This window comes from Calonectris borealis, chromosome 14 (genome assembly GCF_964195595.1).
Source record: "Calonectris borealis chromosome 14, bCalBor7.hap1.2, whole genome shotgun sequence".
Taxonomy (NCBI): domain Eukaryota; kingdom Metazoa; phylum Chordata; class Aves; order Procellariiformes; family Procellariidae; genus Calonectris; species Calonectris borealis.
Genome location: NC_134325.1, coordinates 18934117 through 18953733, shown reverse-complemented (window position 1 = coordinate 18953733; position 19617 = coordinate 18934117). Strand labels below are relative to the sequence as shown.

Genomic DNA, 19617 nt, shown 5'->3' with positions numbered 1-19617 from the left:
AACATATGAATGACTCCATCTGACTTGTCCTTTCCAGTACGTGAAGAACACAAATCCTAGTATAATAAAATGGACTTGTTGTACATGTAATTAAGTCTAAAACCTAAATTACTAAACTGGGAATGTATCCCAACAGCAACGTACCACAAACATCAGAAGTGAACAATCACTCAACTGCAAAGTAGTAACAAGTTAAATGCTGAATAACTATAGTTCTTGAAAGCAGGGATGTACATACAAGCATATTTTAACACCAAATTATGTGCATATGCAATCTGGAGTAGATATTAGTTGAGATATTAGTTTTCAGCTCCCTCTCCATGGAACTGCTCAATGAAACACACAACTATGCCATGCTGTCAGCAGCTGTGTAGATAAACTTAACTTCTACATTTGCAGCAAAGTTCTCTTAAAAAAAGTAGTCTTCAAAAAAATCTTAAGTCTTTTTAAGCCTAAGACTCTTAAGTCCTGTTTTCCCAAGCAAGCCACTATTGAACAAAAGCAAGTTCTCCACAAGCTTAGCCAGTTTTTATTTTAGGTACTCCTGAGCTAAATACGTAATTGAAGAATGAGCAGTGAGTCCAAGCCTACTTAAAATATATGTATTTTTATATATACTGAGGGAGAAGGGGTGCAATACTAAAACCTCTCATGAATTGCGAGTCAGCGGAAACAGGGATTGCAATTTTACCTGCAGTACACAAGATCTTACCTCAACCGTTTCAACTGTCCACTCATCTACCTGTTCCTTCTCACTACTGCTGAACTGAGTCTCTGCCATGAATTGTCTGTTTACATACTAAAATAAAAATAAGAAAGGGTATGAAAGTAAAAGTAAGTGGCATTAAAGCTATACAAAATGACAATCTTTCCACTGAATAATACCTCAGTTGATTCAACTTCAGTTGGTTCAGTAAATTCTTCCGCTGGATCAGGTTCTGAAAGAAAAATATTACCACTTACGTGAAAAAAACCCCACACCAAAAACCATGTTACAGACCTACAAGATACAAAGTTAATGAAAAAATCTCCCCCAATAGAAGTGGAATTTTGAAGAAGTGTGATGCATTTTTGCAGTCATCATTTATCAAAAGCATTGACTTTAAAGAAGTGTTCTAGACTATTACTACACAGTAATAACTTACGCATTACACAATTACATCACACAAATTACTACACAGTAATCTGCTGGGTTCAGAAACAAACCTAATGTTACAAGGTAGATAAAAAAGAAACTGTGTCTCAGAGTGAATAAAATAAAAACAACAGATCACTAACAGAGAATTAAGCAGTAACAAAGACTCTCAGAGTTTTGAATTAAAACAAAAAAAATCACATTAAATTCTTGCTATGAAGAGTTATGTCCAGTTACCCCAAATTTCTATTTTCTCTACGACATATTCAAAAGGGAAAAATGGTCATGAATTTTTTTCTTCAAGCTTGGTACCATATTCTCTAGCTTCTTAAGTATGTAAGCATACTCTCTGCTTCAAAAACTCTTCTGTTCTAACAAAAGATTAAACTGGTGGGAACCACTGAAAAATGGAAAAGCCTCAGGCAACCACAACTTTAATCTTCGATCACTTTAACACTACAGACAAACAAAATTTTGTTTATACATCATAATAAGAAGTTCTGCAGAAAAACAAAACAGGAAAGAGATGTTGGCAATAATTCTCATTTGCATAAACCTGCTTCTAAAGAATTTCATTGCTAGCCTGGGTTCTCATTTCAGCAAGTGTCTGGGCAAAGAAATGCTGAAAGATGTGTTCAAAACCAAGTACCACTAAGTGACCTTGTTCCCTCATTCAGCTGATGCTCCACAGTTAGAACAGTAAGCCCTTCCTCGCACACGACGGAGACATTTACCATGTGATCATTAGAAAGGATTACGGTCTCTCCAAAGAAGTAGTTGGCAAGAGTCAGCCTTACAGAACTCTTCTGGGACACAGCTCTGCTTTTCTTTCCTCACGGCTCAGAGCAGGACTGAATGAATGGTTGACTGCTCCTATATATGTTGCCTGGCTAGATGTATACCTGATTATCAAGAAATGACATTTCTATTCAAAACACTTAGTACACCTGAAGAATTCAGAGACAGGTGCTTTTTGCGCTTAGAACTGCATTTGCAATTTAATCATTCTGATGAATCCAAAGAGACAAGACAGTACAACACAAACGAATATGCTAGTCACAAAGGATCTTCATATTCTTACCAGCTTCTGCTACAGTGTCTTCTACTGCCGGTGCGGGTGCTGCCTCTTCTTCCTCACATAATCCATTCTGATGGTTATGGGTGCTATCAAAGTAACTAGTTTGAAGAATACGTTCAACAATCTCCTTTAGCGCTTTATCTAGGAAAACGGAAGAAGTTAAAGATTAACAGTAACTCAATCCTAATCATCCTTTCCTTCCTTCCCGAAGATCCCACATAAATTTTATTACCCTTTTGCTGGGAAGATATTGCTGTCCCAAGCTAATCCAGGCACTACTGTTACAGAATTACTCCTGTCTTACTTGGTCATATTAAATAAATCACTAAATAATTAACTTCTGTTCAGAAAAATCTGAAGGGCAAGGAGAATCTTAAGAGTATATAATACTCTTCAGAAGATTTGTGAAACACTTCAAAGTGAGGTCAAGTGTATGAATTTAATTACCATACTTTTATTCCTGCTATTTCAAAAATCTCTGGTTGCTTAGTTTTCAGTTTGGAAAGTTTCAGGAACTCACTGAAGTTTCAACTGTAACTGATTTTATTTGTAATTTCCCAATTAAAAAACCTTGCTGTAAGTCAATTTCTTACAAAACAACTGTCAGTACAAATTTCCACAGGTACCACCTTCATAAAGGTTCTTGCCCTGAGGTGAAGGGGCTCAGAACAGCCTTTGTAATCGAAACAAGCACAAGCTTGCACTCAGTGCCTCAGATGAATGCTGTGGTAAAACAGATCAGCCACACTGGCAAGGCAGCATTACCGACTGTCTAAGCCGACAAAAAACAAAACAGACTCAAATGGAAGAATCACAATGCACGTCTGGCAAGTGATGATCACTGTATGAATCAATACATACACAGAGAAGAGCACAGAAATATATTAACACTCATCCCTATTATAAGACAAAGCAAACCGGCAATGGCTGCCAATGACATCACTAAAAGCTCATCCTGAGATCCAGATACAATACCCAGCCCGACTTCAGCCAGTAAGAGAACGACTACGTCTCCAAGGAGCATACGTAAGCTCTCTCCTGAAAACTATCCCCTTACCTTCTCCTTCCTCCACCTCTTCAAGAAAGTATGTGGTACATATCTTTGGGCTCTCAAAGATCTAACATCACAACCATTTCACACTTGAGTTCTTGCAGAACAAATATTAATTAAGAAAATACTAACCTGGTACCTCCTCACAAAATTTCATTTCAACAATATAAACAACAGAATGTCTTGTTTATTCCTCAATAAAGCCAGTTAGATAACAATTGCAATACTATCATTTCACTTTCTATGAATAGAACACAAAAAACTCTTTCAACAGCTCAATATTATTCTAATATAATAAGGGTAATCCAACTTTTTTTAAAAAGGGAGAAAGTTGTTAGCCATTTTACCCGCAAAAAGGATACGATTCCCTACAACTTTCCTATTGATTTCCAATTAAGAGACTTCAAAAATTCCCCATGATACAAGAAACGGCACAACTGCCTAGCAGAACCATTTTCTTAAGGTCTAGTATTAGAAGGTATGTATTTGTGAAAATTTACATTTCTGCAAGAAAGCAGTCCATCTGCATGATCACACCCTGATTTACAGAGTTAATCAATCAAAATAGGGCAAAACCAGAATGTTTTTTGCAGGAGACAAGGGGGAGCAGAACATCACACTAAATAAGGCCATGCCAGTTTATATATTAGGTCATATCATTGACGAAGCTCCTTGTTCATCCAGAAAACAAAGAACTGTTACTAAGCACCACCAGCAGCAGAATACTGCTGAAATAGCAGGAACAGACTAAGCTTCAATACCGAGTAATGCTGCATCAGTAAAAAAAAAATACACCACACAGTAAGCTCAAGTTACTCTGTTACAGTCCAGCTACGGTCTGAAAAAAAGTAGCTACTCTAAAAACTTGGGAAGATAATTAACTGCCAAAGTTCTCTTATACGAGACACTGTATTTTAGTTCAAGCACAAATTCAGTGCGTTATCTCTTAATGCAGAGACAATACTTACAGGTTGTTCCACAAACTGGTTTCTCCTTCCCTTCCAGTAAGTCCCACAGATGAACAGATGCTTGCTCGTACTGCTCATTCAACCTTAAAAAAATAATTACTGAGTTAATTTCTTACCAAGGCTTTAAATTACCACAGTACAAATATATCGTTAACTGACTGACAATTATAAAGAAAAGTACTTTACTGTAAGCCTACCTCATGTTCATGTCTCGTTCAGGGTAAACTAGCTTGTAAAACTCATCCAGCATTGTCAGTTCCTCTTCCGTCAGTACTGGTACTCCATTTGATCCTTGTTTCAAGTCGTTGCGCACTTCGTCATCACCTAACTTGTCCAAAATAAACTGTAGCTCTAGTACAGTCTTTAAACGCTTCTGCTCAGCTTCTTCTCGCATCAGTTGTTCCCTGCGAGCTGTCTTTTTTATTGTTTTCTGGATCTGTTTAAAATGAAATTTAAAATTTGCTTAAACTTAGATTCTGTAGTGAACTCAGGGAAGAAAAATAGATTTGAAATGTCTTTTATTGAGAAGTAGAGATGGATGCTGGTGTTGAACCGCCACTTATCAATCTAACGTTACAGCAGAATAACCTGTGAAATTTGGAGAATATCTTTTAAGCAGAGTCAAAACCCTGCAAATTAAGACAGGCTTTAAAATCAATGCCACAAACCTTGGATCATATTGGATCTTGATCATATTCTTACTTCAAGATTGTACTTCATGACTTACACGCAGTTCAGTCAAGTAACTGCAGTTACCACATCTAAAGCTTCAGACATGAATGTGTCATTTCAAACAAGCCCAGCTTGCTATTTTCTGCTTCCTTTATGAAACATTCTGTGAACACTAAGTGATTCTGATCTAGACAAAAGTGGCAAAAATGTACAAAATTAAGTAACTTCTAAGAGGCACACTGTGGCTACTTACAACTTCTGGCTTCTGTAACTCAAGGAGGACTTACAGCAATTAGAAAAGGTGCAAAGAAGGGCAACTCAAATAATTAAGGGGACAGAGCAGTTGCCTTATGAGCAGAGCCTAAGGCTTGAGTCCTTCCATTTGGAGGAGTAAGGGTGATCCAGATTTTTCATAAAGGCCACAAAGGCCAGCAGATAACATGAACAGAGCGTTTTTTCACCATATCCCATGATTGTAGGAGGCATTCATTGAAACTATTAGAAGATCAGCTTAAAACAGATGAACAAAAGTACTCTTGTTTCTTACACACCATGGGAGAGAACCCATGGAATGTTTTGCCATGAAAGGCTGGGGAGATACAGTACTAGCAAGTTCAAAAAGAATTTAAACAAATTCTTGGACATGAGGTCCACTGACAGACACTAGAGGGGACGGGAATGCATCCACTCTAACATTCGCAGTTTGAGGATCATGGATGCTGTAAGGGAATGGATGACAGATAATCATCAGCCTTGTACTCTGCATAGTACCTTCTACATTAGACCTATCATAACACTGGTCTAAATGCATCGCTGGTCTGAACCTACAGGACATTTCTTCCATTCTTATTCTTAATCCAAGCATCTAGCATCCAAAATTCAGCTTGCTCACTTTGTAACTATATAAAGCTTCAATCTTCTTTTTCAAAAAATGTAGCTTGTGACAGTAGCTTTCTCCCTCTGAAGCATTTAAATTTATTTTTTAAAAATCAAAGACACATCTTAAAATCAACTGTATGAAAACTAATTCCAATCAGGAAAAATTGGAACCAAGTTTGAAAGCAGAGCACCAATTTATTACTCCTGGATACACTTGCTCTTTTAGCAGTCAGTTGACCAGGGAAACATTTCAGGACAAACTTGTCAAAAGAAGAAAGTTCTTCATTACTAACATTCCATAAACAGCCATGGAACCCTGATGCAAGAAAAGCAAAGAAACGGCTTGGCTTAGAGGCCTATAAATTTACAACCACATCAAACATAGAAAGAAGTTTATAACGTGAGGATGCTGATACCCTTCAAATTATCACATAGTCTGTTCGCAAACGAAATACAATCGTTAGACCAGTCTGCTGCACTAACATCAACTACACAATGAATTCTACCAGTATTGCTCCTCTTTCCGTAACTCATTAACTCTCACTGTACTACTGCATTTAGAATCTTCCAGCCCTGTAGAATGGGTTATGCTTTCAGTTTGCCCCAGAATTAATTCTTCCTTACAATGATACTGCAGAGGTCTAAAGCGTGTCTTTTTGTTTGCAGCTCTTGGCACAAAGAAATAAAGCAAAGCTGTTCATGTAACTGGAATTGTCTGTTAGAGTTTCAGAACTTATTCTTGATTACACTGTTATTTTACATCCTTGATAAAACACCAACCTAAAAGATTACCTGTTTTACTAGTATTCAGTTAATTTATCCTTTATGAAAATAATACTAATCTTGACCCACACTGCAATTTCAGACTGTACTTGCAATTAACAAGACCGCAAGAAACTTGAAAAAGGAACTGCAATGCTTTCAGTTGCTGAGACTTGATATCCTATGGTAATACGAAGAAATGAAAACCCTCAGCCACTTGCCAAAGAGAGAAGCAGGTCTGTAACATCTGTTTTCTTTTAAGAAAATGTTACTATTGGCACTAAGTGTCTGTCTATAACCTTGCATGACAGGCCTCTTTAGCCATCACACCGTTTTCAACAGTTATGTTTTGTCAGAAAACGACATTATTTTTGTTCCCATACATTTATGTAGTCCATCAGAAAAATCTTTTAGGAACAGTCTTCAGAAAACCTGACACAAACTAGTACACAGAGTAAAAGAAAAACAGCCAAACATAGAAGAAATCATGAGCATTTCATCTCTGTAAATAGAGGTTACTACTGCATCTAGTATTAGTGAAAGAGAGATTAAAGCCTAAGCGTTTTGGTATTGCAGCTGATAGCCCACATTGCACCACTTGCTCTTTACTTACGTCTTGGCTCAGAGCCATAAAACTCCTCTGCAGTTCTTTAGCAAATTCCAGATTATTTGTCACTTCCTGGTATTTTGACACTGCATCCTTAAAAAAAAAAAAAAAAACACGAAAAAACACAAAAGTAAACCATCACAAATAGAACAAAATACATACTTCCAACAAACAAATTCCCACATTTTTAGTTCTTAAGTGAGACACAGCATCCCTGATCGGGACTGCAACAATGTTAAGTCAAATTTTGATTTTCACTGGCCAAAATATTGAAAAGACTTGTGTATGTCTTTAGGGCCTCTGGTTTCTTAGATAAATATGCTAAAGTATATGTCACATGCATGACATACTTTCAATGTTTAATGTTTGGTTTTAGCCAGTTTCTGACAAAAACTACCTGGCAGGCCGGGAGGAATGGGGGAGAGGAGTAATCTGCCAACTCAAAACTGCTGAAGAGATAGAGGTTTGAGAACTAATGCATTGTTATCTTGAGTCAGAGACAAAATCACAACGCTATACACAAAGCATAATGTTCCCTTCTCCAGAAATCTTTATTATTTGCTTTTTTCTTAAATCTAATATTCTGATTTGCACCAAAGCAATCCAAACTCCTTAACCCACTTTGCAGTGCTGAGAAATTACAGAGAATCAAATCAGGGAAAAAACCAAACGGCCGAGACGTTTACACTCCTGCTATGACAAAATTAATAATGGCTATGTTCTTGGTTAAGAACAATTGAGCCAAAGAAAAGGTAAGGTCCTACTTCCTTTGAAAAGCAAGGAACATGAACTGTATTTGCCTTTTTTTCCTTAAGAATTTCCATTTGTAATACAGCTAAGAAACTTACACATACACACATATTACACATATACATTAGGTGATTTACAAAATTCATCATTCTTAGCTGATTTGCAGAAGCAGAAGACAGAAGGGAATGTAACAAATACTTTCAGCATTTCTCCAACCAAAAAAGATTTTATCTTTATGAAGTGTGGTAGTCAGGCTTGATCTTCATAAAACTCAATCACGAGCTTCCCCTCCTCAGTATGGTATTTCATTTATCTTCCCTGCTCATCACATAGAAAACTTCTCATGGTTTATTTTTACAACATGCCATTAAAAAATAAAAATATACAAATCAGTGATATTTCAGTTTTCAGTTAGCACAGAACCACCAAAGCAAAGCTCAGACAGATGAAAAGATCACGTGGATCAAGGGAAGCAGCTAATTCTTGTAATTGTGAACAGCTGCAATAGTTGCAGGGTACTTTTTTTTTCCTTCACTCTTTTCAATGTTAAAAATCATCAATAAAATATTGTTGATTACTGAGCAGCTGGTAATATCTTTAAGTATCAATATGCATGTTTGCATCATACAACTTAATTTAATTTGATACTTGTTTCATATTTATTACAACTGGAAAACTGCTGTTGAGTCAAGCTCTACAATAACCTAAATTAAGAACCAGCCCCAACAAGGAGAGAAGCAGCATACATCCAGTAAGCCCAGCTTATCTAGAGCATCACATCTGCTGCACTGATAGCTGTGATATACACATGGACGTAGCTTATTTTCAGAGCCCTTCAAAACTTGGTCTGAGCTACATCCCTAACTGGACTGCACAATATTTACCAATCACCAAGTGATTAAGCTTGTCACTGGGCACATTTTCTGCAACGAAAATGACAATGTCCAGAGAACCTCAAAGGTATCATTTAGCTCTTTCAACAGTCCTAGGTTACAACATAGGCCAATTTTCACCACAGCTTATTTACAACCTAACCTCAACAAGCATAAAGCATTACAACACATTCCTCTAACTATTCTTTCAGTTTCTGATTAACAGAAAAATTGAGATGTTCTAGGCAATAAAAAACTGAGGCCAAGTCAGAGCTCAGACAAATCTAGCTTTTAACAACAGAAAAGGGAAAGTGAAATTAATCCCTTCCTTCTCCACCAAGATCACAAAACAATTTAACATGAATCTGGTTAGTGTATTTATTTTTTTTTTTTTACCAGTTGATCTTGATTCAGACGTTCTCCCTTGTTCATTCGTTCCTGGTAATCATCAAGTTTGCTCTGAAAAGAAAGAAAAATGCTATTATGAGGAGCCAGAATCAGGTTACTGCTTTCTTCTACTTCTGCTAACAAAATCAGGTACTGCAATATACAGTAAACACAGACTGTAACACATTACACAAGCATGTTTCTGTCATGTAGGAACAGTACCTGAGAAAACTTGTCTTCTGGGTTAAAAAAATGTAAATACTTCCCCAAGTTACAAATATTTTAACATTATTTGGCTATCACAATATATCTTCACGACTAGTCTTAATTTCTGAGGAAATACACATTCCTCCTAATGGGGAGAGCACTCTCAATCCATACTTCCTTCAGTCCAAACAACAGAGAGCTAAACTCAGTTCTGAGTCAGAGCTTATTACCACTGTATCAATACAATACCAAAAACATGCCTGCAAAAAAACACTGTCAATGCCATTAAGATTCAGAACTGTAATTCTTTGTACTTGCATCAGTTAAGATAGTTTTAAAGAATTTAAAACAGTTTCTAATCCTTTGTGCAAGAACGCCCACCAACACAATCATATTAATAGCTCCAAAATATTTTTGTTCAAGAGCATTAAGATTTCTTTTTCATGGGGAGGAACTGAAAAAGGAATCATTAGGTTAATATTCAGCAGGATCAGTTCTCTAATCTGCTTAAATAGAAAACCATGCAAAACACTGCCATTAGGCAAAAGCAGGTAAAACTTACACATGCTGGAAGTAACAAAAAACCTACAGGTTAAGTAGAAAGGCTCTTAGAAAGGAAGCAAAGTTTGTAAGAATAACATAACTAACAATTGAACTTGAAGTTTTCACCATTTCTGCATTATCACATATGTTTGTATTTTTTATGAAATTGGCCTTGGTCTTATTAAAAGAAAGTCATTAAAATGAATCATTAACAATTATCTTCCCAATCTAGCATAACAACATAATGAAAAGGAAAGCAAACAACAACATGTCGTTGTGAATGTAAAATAATTAAAACCCTGATGCAACCACTGTTTCGGAGTTTATACTTGCCACAGAGTGACAGGTTTTTTTGTTGTTGTTGGTCTTTCGTTTTTACTATTTTTGTTTCGGGACATTTCAGTTAAAATATTTTACTGGTATTTTTCTAGCTAATTCAACCTCTATGCTCAATCTCAGACTTTTTGGAAAGATCAAAGTCTGTGAAACAGTTTAACCAGAAAGCTCCTCTTACGAAGTATTTGATGCCCAGCATCACTTACTGAAACACATAACCACTCTTATGAGACTTGGTCCTTTTGATGTCACCTAGTGCCAACAGTTTCTTTCTTTAGAAATCCTACAGGTTAGATGTAACACTTAACTACTTCATCTTTCAATGTATCAGAGCCAGTAATGGCCTAGGCAAAGTCAAAAAAGAGGGAACTTCCTGAGCTCCAAAAATACAATTACTGGGAATTTCATGCTGGGGACAGACACTAGCAAAGTAACAGTTGTCAAATGCTGCAACCACAGTTGGTCATATATCAAAAAAATACCCCTGAAGAGCATTTGGCATATTGGAAATCTACCACAACAGGAAATAAGGTCATTTTACTCTTATACATACTAATTTTAGAATAGATGATGACATGGTTGGACAATCACAAAAGTAGTTTTCATTATTTAAGAGATCGTAGCTGAGCTGTGAAGTCAAAAAGGGAGGGTAGAGACCTCAAACGTTGCAATGCCTCAGTGCAAAGCCAGCCAGGTTAACTGAAGCCTCCGCTGCTTAAGGTAGCTTAAATCCCACAATGAAATGGCTTTGCAGACAAAGAAATTTTTAAAAGTTCCTGCTTGCTCAAGCCACTTACTCCCATGCTGCAGATTACAATTCCCTTGGTCACACTGATGCAATTGTTTGTGAGGCTGCACAGTAAATAGACTGCTAATATGCTCCAGTTTAAACAGTGTCTACAAAAATGCATTAAAAAAACCCCAACAACTTCTGTGATCCAGTTTCCAACACAAACCCATCAACAACAACAACAGTAGAAGAAACAGAATAGAACATCAAATTCTAGGAGAATACTACTTAGATCAACTTTGTTGAAGAAAACATATATTGCAAAATTATGCTGCAAAACACTCACATAATCCATTTTCATGGCTAAGGGCATAAGGAGGGAAGAGACAAAAATACACTAAATAAACTACGCAGAAACAATTGTAGTTTTCCATGCAGCCTTACTTCAGCATGGATGGTATCTTCAAATTAAGCACATTGCAATAACATACTCAAACAGTACAAAAGTTTTTCTTAAATGGTCAAATATTCTTAAGGTCTAATGAAAATGCTTTGTTCATTTTCATTTAGCAATGTATCAACTAAAAAACAGAGTAATGTGTCTATTTCTAACCATTAGAAGCTACTTCTTTTCACTTTTTCTTCCTTAAAAACATCCGTATCGGAAAGGCAAAAGCAAAAGAAGGGAAAGCCCTTTCAGCTGCAATGCAGAGGACAGGCAAATGTGGTTTTAGTTACGTGTTATCACAAAGATTTCAAATGCCAAGTAAGCATTTTTCTATTATCCCAAAGACACAGTAAAATCCAAATGCTGCATATTACACAAAAATACTAAGGAAGAAAAATGCTTTCTTTTTAACCTGTACTGTCAACTAACAGCAATCTAAGAGCAGCATTAGTGCTGTAAAATAACTGCAGTAAAATTCCTGCTTAGCAACCTACTGCAGTGTCTGCAAGAAGTAAAGATTTTCTTAATTTTACCCCCCCTTACACAACTTCATCCTCCCTCATCATGGATATACATCTTGAAGCATAAAAGCTAGACCAGCAGAAAAAAGATCAAGTCGCAAAGCCAGCACATAAATTGTCTATTAAACAGCTCATGAGTCAGCAGATCCCAGCTGTGCAGATAGCAAGCCACCGCGCTTCAGTTCCTTTTCCACTGAGATACCTGAAGTATTTTGGAGTTCCCTAGGAGAAAAGCACTACATATAGTCTATCAGGGAGGGCACACGGGGAAGGTGGTGGTGTTCATTGCTTAAGTATGCCCTAGATTTTATTTAATCGGAATCCAAAATTGAGTTACTTTATTATTGTAAGAGATACCTTCCTTCTCACACTCAAGTTCTCATTATCTTCTCTGAATTGCCTCAAAAATGTTATCCTAAAGTGAAAAAAACATGCAGTTACATGACATTAGCTTCAAAAACAATACTGGTTTTAAAAATGCCTGACCACTCAGCTGTGCTGTTACAGTCATTTACAGTGCTATGCTATAAACTGGATCACTTGAATGATCTGATTAAAAATAACCCTTAAAAAAGGGGGCCAGGAGCAGGAGGGAGGCACTATATTTAACCAGATAATTTCAGTGGTATAGTTTATACCAGCTACAGTGGCACAAGTGTATATGACAAGCTGCAAGGTGGAAGGGGAGAAGGTAACCTCTTCAACCAGCTGAAGTAAACATTTTGTAATGCACACTTGACTACAAGCAAAGAAAAGATGGAGGGGACTATTGCAAGTCTGTTTTCTGAGATATCTCAAAACCTGCATGTGTTTGTTAACAGCATAAAGCAAAATAGCTTTAAAATAGCTGCTTTTATACATTTATACATTATAAAAATAGCTGCTTTATGCATTTCCCACTGAAACAAAAGCCAATTTGTACATTGTAATTTATTTGCCCTCCACCATCATCTCCACACTCATTCATTAGTTTAACTTCTCAGCAAAGACTGCCCAGAAATGACTAAAAAAAAAAAAAATCAGTCTCCCAATTTCCTCAGAAAAATAGGCAGAAAAAAATGAAAAAGGTAATCCACTTAAACTGTATCAGGAATGAAACATGGAAGTTCAGAACCTCTCAAAAAAACCCCACAGTTCTCACATTCATAATCTGGGTACACTTCCTATAATATAGACACAGCTAACAAAAGTCCCAAGAAGCTGTTTCAGTCCTGAGTTATAACCAAGAAGATGTAATGAAGCATTAACATCAATACTCCAGGACACAAAACACTTACAGGTCATCTGTTTAAACTGAATTAATTTTTGAAATAACAGTTATAAATATTCTTACGTTTTTTTCCCCAAAAGTCTGGTAAGTTTGACAGTTTAGAAAAAAATACCTGCATTAGTTTTTAAGTGAGTGATAAAGACATGCCAATTCTGAGACTGCACTCTCATGAGGAGCTTACCCCAGAGGACACGGATCACAAAAGGGGTCAGCGGTTCTCGGCCCTTCCCACATGCCAACAAGGACAGCCATGCGGCCAGACTGACAGCTGGGTCAGGAGCCTGATCCAACCAAACAGGTACAGCCACAGAGATACAAGAATGGCTAGGAGCAGGACCCACTCCTTCCCAAAGAAATGCAGAACGGATGGATATATGCCATCTTTGAAACGTAAACCTTTCAAACTCAAATGAGTTGCCTACAGAGAAATAAATTGCTTCTTCAGCAACCTGAACTAAGCCACAATGAGTGAAACTCCTAAAAGTTTTGGTGGCTGCATATATATGTTCTCTTCCTAAATCGCCATACAATATTTCCTATAGAAACACTATGAATTTAGGTAGGTTGACTACACTGCAAGAGACCTAGATTTTGTTCTACCCATCATTTATGTTCAAAATGAGTTACTTTTACAACAGCAAGTGAATTCTAGAACGCAAACTGGGTTCCAGAACACGAACTGGGCTCTCCCAACACATTCTGTATATCTTTTTCTTCTGAAAGGAAAGGAAAAGCATCACAAAACATTGAAGTAGCATCTGAAAAACTTAAATAACTAGAAGATCTTTCACAGCTTATAGGACTCATCATATATCTAGCTAACAGAACTTGCTAGGAGAAATAATCCCTATGCTACATAAAACAGTTAAAATCAAAACAGAGCAAGCTGAAACCAGAAACTAACAAATAAACTAACCAAACACCAAATAATTTCACAGATAAACCTGCTTGGTTTTTCAGAAATGAAGCTTGGGTTATTCAAAACTGCTATCAAAAGATGTTTCAAAGAAAAATTCAGGCTTTCAATACATAGTTTCAAATTAATTTTACAATTTCTTGGTTTCAAAATCACGTTTAATCTCCAAAGATAAATTTGAAACCAAACTTCACAAGGAGAGCTTCTAGAGAGACACTCACAAGCCCTGAGCATCCAAGTGGCCCAAATAATGGTGCAAAAGGACTTAAGAGTGCTGCTACTGATGGCCAACTTGAAGCATCCCACTTCCCTGCTATCATTAGCTGCATCAGAATAGGAAATTGATCTCAGCTTTTACTATAGGTTCATAACTGTTTCCTACAGGAAATTCAACATTTTATTCAACTATTTTTATATAGTCAGATTAACTTAAAATATCCATCTACTGTTCCAGTGAAAATTCTTGTGTAATAATGACAGAGGCATGTTTTAAGTATTAACTTTTCAACCCAATCAGGATTACGCTTATTTGGAAACTCAGGCTGATAAAGCAACAGCTACAGCTAAAATGTGCCATCTTTTTAACTGTATACACCAAGCTCAAGTCATGTCAAGTAGTTTAAGCTAACATGCTTACTTTATATTTACAGTTGTCCAAGAATAATCTTTGTGATCACCTGCTCATATCTTAAACCATGTGTTAGCAAATGAGGTATTTTGTTCCTCTTACAGAACATTTGGTTATAAAAACTATTTTTACATAGTTCATGCTATAGAACACAAGTTGAAAGCAAAAATAACTTTGCTTTTTTCAGTCGTCATTGCATCAAGACATGAGTCTTATCTACATTCAATAGGCTTAATTTGGAAAGGTTTTTCCCTCTAAAAATCAAAAAGTAGAAGGGGCAGGGAGAAGAAAATGCAGGTCTTACTGAAGTATTTTCTCCTAGGGAACTTGGAGAGCTAGTAGGATTCTAACCTCAGGCACCTAAAAAAAACTTAGGAGTTCATGCAACTTTTAAATTAACTAAGCTTGTCAATATATACTCAAGTTGCATGTCTGAAGGTCTTGTAGAGAAAATACCCCTTCAATTACCCCCTCCCATGCACACACAAACATCTAAGAACAGAGGAAGAAAACAGGATACCATTCCTATAATTTCCAAATATAAAGAGATGAAGAGAGAACAGACATTTTCAGGCCATGTTTTCACATACATTTATGAACAGCAGTTTAATTTATCCTAGTGCCTTTCAACACAAGCAATCCTCATTCTTTCAAAAGAGGTCACTTTCAGGAAGAGAAAATGAAAGCACAACGAATAACCTAGTATTTCTAGTTTATACAGAAACAGTCAAAATAGTATAGAACTAAGTTAGAAATACTATGATTTGAAATTGTGTACTGTATTTTGATGGTCACACCACTTTATCCGCAGAGTTTAGAAGGAAACATGACACTAAATTCACTTCAAAATTTCTAATTTCTTCATAAAGAGTGATCTTTCCTCAACTAAAAGCTGCACGTACCATTTAAAACCTAAGATGGTACCTCTTACAAAGCAATTATTTTTCAACCTTCAAAAGCATGTGTCTAAGTCAAGTGTATTTTTGCATTCGTTCTCAAATACAAAGCTCTCAAAATCATCTCTACTGGCCTTTGTTATCAGCTGCTGACGAAGAAAGGATTAAATGTTCAAGTAAGCACAAGTTTTCAGTGAGATTTACTGGATTTTTCACCCACTCCTGACTATGCAGTATCCAGTATGATTTTACTTTCTGGATGGTTAAAAAAAATTGTCATCAAAAGATTCAAAAGAAAGGAAAATCAATGAATTTGTGTACTTAAGTAAACTTACCAAGTAATGAAATAAAAACACTGATGCCCATGTGTGCAATAAGCTTTGTTTTCACGACCTTAAGCACGCAATGTTCTCTTTATTAAAGAATGTTGATTAACTAAAGAACTGTTGATTCCCCCAAGGGAGAGGCTCAAGCCTGCAAATTAGTAATTCTGGTTTAATACACCAAGAACAATAGCTCATGACTTTTATAGTGTTTACATGAGAGTCCTACTTCAGGAAGTTTCAGAACTTCTTCAGAATGTTAAGACTTACAGAAATCTTTGAACTTTAATTCATCAGTGTGAGAGCACACCTAGCTTTTCTTTTTCAAGACCTAGCCTTTGCCTTCTCTTTTTTCAGCCCACACTGCCTAGCACTGAGTACCCCAAAAAGAGATGCTCTAAGTAATTTTAATGGCAGATCTTTCAACGCAAGCCATTTCCAGAAAAAAGGCACTTCAACCCCTGTATTCACCTGCTATGACACCACAGTTACAAAAAGTTTCAACAGCAGCCACAGATACACAAAAAAACCCAACACACTAGGGCCTTCATAAGCCCAGCATCACCAATTTTCACTCTCTCCTGCCAGAGTAATAGCCTCCCACACATCCTTCTAACTTAAGATACTATGAAAGTTGACCAAAAGTCCATTCAAATAGAATGGAATGGCTAAGCCAAGTGTAAATTATTTTAAAAAGTAAGTAAAAATGCTACTAGAAAGGAAAGCTGACCTGCACACCAATAAGAGTGCGCTTCTCCTCTTTATTACTTCAAAGTACAGAATAGATCAGAAGAATGTTCACCTGCTAATTTTATTTTTAAATACAATTTTGAACTTCATAGCAAAATATTTTAGAGGATTTTTTTGTGTATGTTAGATACAACAATCGTTTCAAACCATTTTATTTTACTGAAAAAACTAGAGATATACAGAAAAATCTGCATTCTTTCTCGAGTTGAGGACCAGTGCTCTTGTGTGCGCGCACATTCATGTGTATTAATGACAAGTTTACGACAGATATCTTGTCCTACCTATACACGACAGTATTCAGACAAGGATCAAGAAAAGATCCTCCGATTCTAAAACATATCTAAAAGCTCCTGGCTTGCTGCTTTTTGTTGTTTTGTTTTTAAAAATCAGGAAAATCCAACACCCATTTTTTTAAGTGGGAAACTACACTTCGCACATATTTACAGGTAAAGCACAGCTTGTTTCATTTGTAACTCACCTGTGCAGACTAATTTACTGCTAATATTTCCACCTGCAAATCTAGAATAGTAATCTGTAAACTACTACGATCTAAAGTGCTAGTTTAAAAAAAAAAAAAGAGGAGTAATTGTGGTTATTTACTTATACGAGCAAAAACAGATTTAGAGCTTCAATGCAGACATAAAATTATTTTTTAGTATTCCCTAATTTTAGCTTAGTAATACAGTGTTTTGAAGCAAGTCTTTAGGCTACATGTATGTTAGTATTTTTCTGATGGACACCTCATGCTCTGTAGGTTAGAAAGCCCTCTGAGGCTCGTTTAATCTAGCAACACTGAGCGGGTGTCACATAAACCGTAAGTAACGACGACACCCTATTTTCTCTTCTGTCACAACTCGAACCGTCCAAGGACCAGGGATTTAGTAGCTGCTATTTCTAAAAATAACCCCTTGAAGGCCGCTTCCAGCTGACCTAAGACTCCCAAAGGGGTGAGCTCAAGGCGATGAAAAACGAGAGATGAAAAAATCCCTGGGTGGGGTGGCCGGCGGCCCCCGGCTTTGTGCAGGCTGCTCGCACAATGCAGTTCCCCGGTCGGAGAGGCTGAGGCTGCCTCCGCCGCCGCCATGTTAGCTCCCGCTTCCATGTGCATGGGCTCTGAAGGGAGCCCGGCGCGCCGCAGTCTCTCCCCGCAGCTCGCCTCTCCGGGGCGGGGAGGGGCAGCGTTCCTCCGACGGGAGCGGGGCAAAGAAGAGGGGGGAAAAGCAGGGAAATCGGGGGCCGCTCCCAGCGGGGCGCCGAGAGCAGGGCTGGGCAAGGCCCCGCCGAGGGAAACAAAAGGCGGAAGGGAGGGGGAAGGGAGCCGCGCCGCCGAGGGGGTCTCGCCCGGAGCGAGGAGGGGGCCGTGGCCCGCGGGGCTGGAGCGGGGCGGCAGCGACGACCCCTCCGGCCGCTGCTGCACCGCGGGGGGGGCGACGCGCCCGGCCGGCTCCTGGGAGCGCGGTACGGGGCCGCGGGAGAGGGCGGCCGAAAAAAGGTGCCGGGGGACCCCCGAAAGGGGAAGGGGAAAGGCCGGGGGAGAGGCGCTCGCCCTTCTGGAACCTTCCAGCGGGCGGCCCCTGGGGGCGACGCCGGGAACAACCCGCGCGGGCCGCAGGCCCCCTCGCCCAGGGACCAGGAGGGCACGGCTGAGGGGGACCGGCCGCCGTCTCAAGGAAGAAGGAGGAAAATAGAATGGGACGGTTCAACGTCCCTTCGGACGGCCGGACGCCGGGGGCGAGGCTCGCCAGAAAGCGGGGGCCTCCCGCGGTGAGGGGAGGGGGTGAGGAGGGTGGGCGACCGATGGGCCCGGGGCCCACCCTCGGGGCAGAGGAGGGGGGGGCGGTCAGCCCGCGGCCGCCGTCCGAGGGGATCGGGAGAGCACCTTTTTCTTCTCCAGGTTGCGCAGCTTTTTGTCGATGACTCCCAGGATCTGCTTCATGGCCTCGGTTTGCACCGAGGTGATGCTGCCGCCCGATGCCTGCGGGGCGGCTGCCGCTGCCGGGGCAGCCTCACCGCCCGGGCCCGCCTTCCCGCTGCTGCTCGCCATAGTGCTGTTGGTAGCCGAGGGCATCTCTGTGAGAGAGAGCGAGGAGAGAGCGAGGGCGCGTTACGGGGGAACGGGCCGCCGGAGGGGACACGCGGGAGGGCGGGCGCGCACACGGCCGCTTCCCCACGCCCAGGGCGCGCGCGCGTGCGCGAGCCGCACCTGCCGGCGCGCGCGCGCGCCCACCCACCCGCCCTCCAACGAATTGACTCGGGCGGGCGCGCGCGGGGCGCTCACGTGACCGGGGAGCCTCGCGCCGCCGCCGGCGCTCACCCAGCCAACGGTCACTCCCCGAGCTCGACCCTTCCGCCCTCCTTCCCCCGCCCCAGGCCCGCCGGTGACCGGAGGGCCTCGCCACCCTCCTCACCGTGTGCGTGAGTGGCCCGGGGGAGGGGGGGGCACTCGGTGCGCTGCGCTCTCGCTCTAGGAATGGCCGCCTCAGCCGACTCCGGCCCCGCCGCCCGCGCTGCTCCTGCTACCTCTGCACCGCGCTACTAGGGGAGAGAGCGGGGGCGCGCACGCCGGCGCGTAAGGCAAGGCGGCCCGGGAGCGAGCGGCGCGGGGTCCTCGCCGCTCGCGAGTGCCCGTGGAGAATGCCTGAGCCCGCCCGCCAGCGCGCTGCGGCGCCGGCCCTGCCCGGGCGGAGGAGGCGCTTCCCAGCAGCGGCGCCGTCTTTCGGCCCTGGCGGGTCTTTCAGGCGCGCGGCGGGCGCCTAAGCGCCAGACACAATAGCCAGGCGGGGCAGCCTGCCCCAGGGCCCCGCCCGCCGCCGGCGAGGCGTCCCCGCCGGGCCCGCGCCTCCGCACCGGGCCGGGACCCGCCGCGGGGAGGGTGAGGCCGGCCCGCC

General features: G+C 40.3%; 1 protein-coding gene across 4 annotated transcripts in view; it reads right to left on the bottom strand.

The window, feature by feature from the left end:
* The window catches only part of CAPRIN1 (cell cycle associated protein 1), a 38010-nt gene extending 18681 nt beyond the window's left edge, over positions 1 to 19329 (bottom strand). For 2 of the 4 annotated variants that reach the window (XM_075163389.1, XM_075163391.1), the window contains exons 1-8: positions 19138 to 19329; positions 18609 to 18799; positions 9171 to 9233; positions 7159 to 7245; positions 4430 to 4668; positions 4233 to 4315; positions 2217 to 2354; positions 886 to 938 (exon numbers count right to left, since the gene is read on the bottom strand). In XM_075163389.1, the coding sequence (XP_075019490.1) occupies positions 886 to 938; positions 2217 to 2354; positions 4233 to 4315; positions 4430 to 4668; positions 7159 to 7245; positions 9171 to 9233; positions 18609 to 18797 (852 nt within the window). In that variant the 5' untranslated portion in view covers positions 18798 to 18799; positions 19138 to 19329. Of the gene's footprint in view, positions 1 to 712; positions 800 to 885; positions 939 to 2216; positions 2355 to 4232; positions 4316 to 4429; positions 4669 to 7158; positions 7246 to 9170; positions 9234 to 18608; positions 18800 to 19137 lie in introns of all 4 variants that reach the window. The other 2 variants (XM_075163390.1, XM_075163388.1) reach the window with 2 other exon arrangements.
* Between the last annotated feature and the right edge of the window lie 288 nt (positions 19330 to 19617).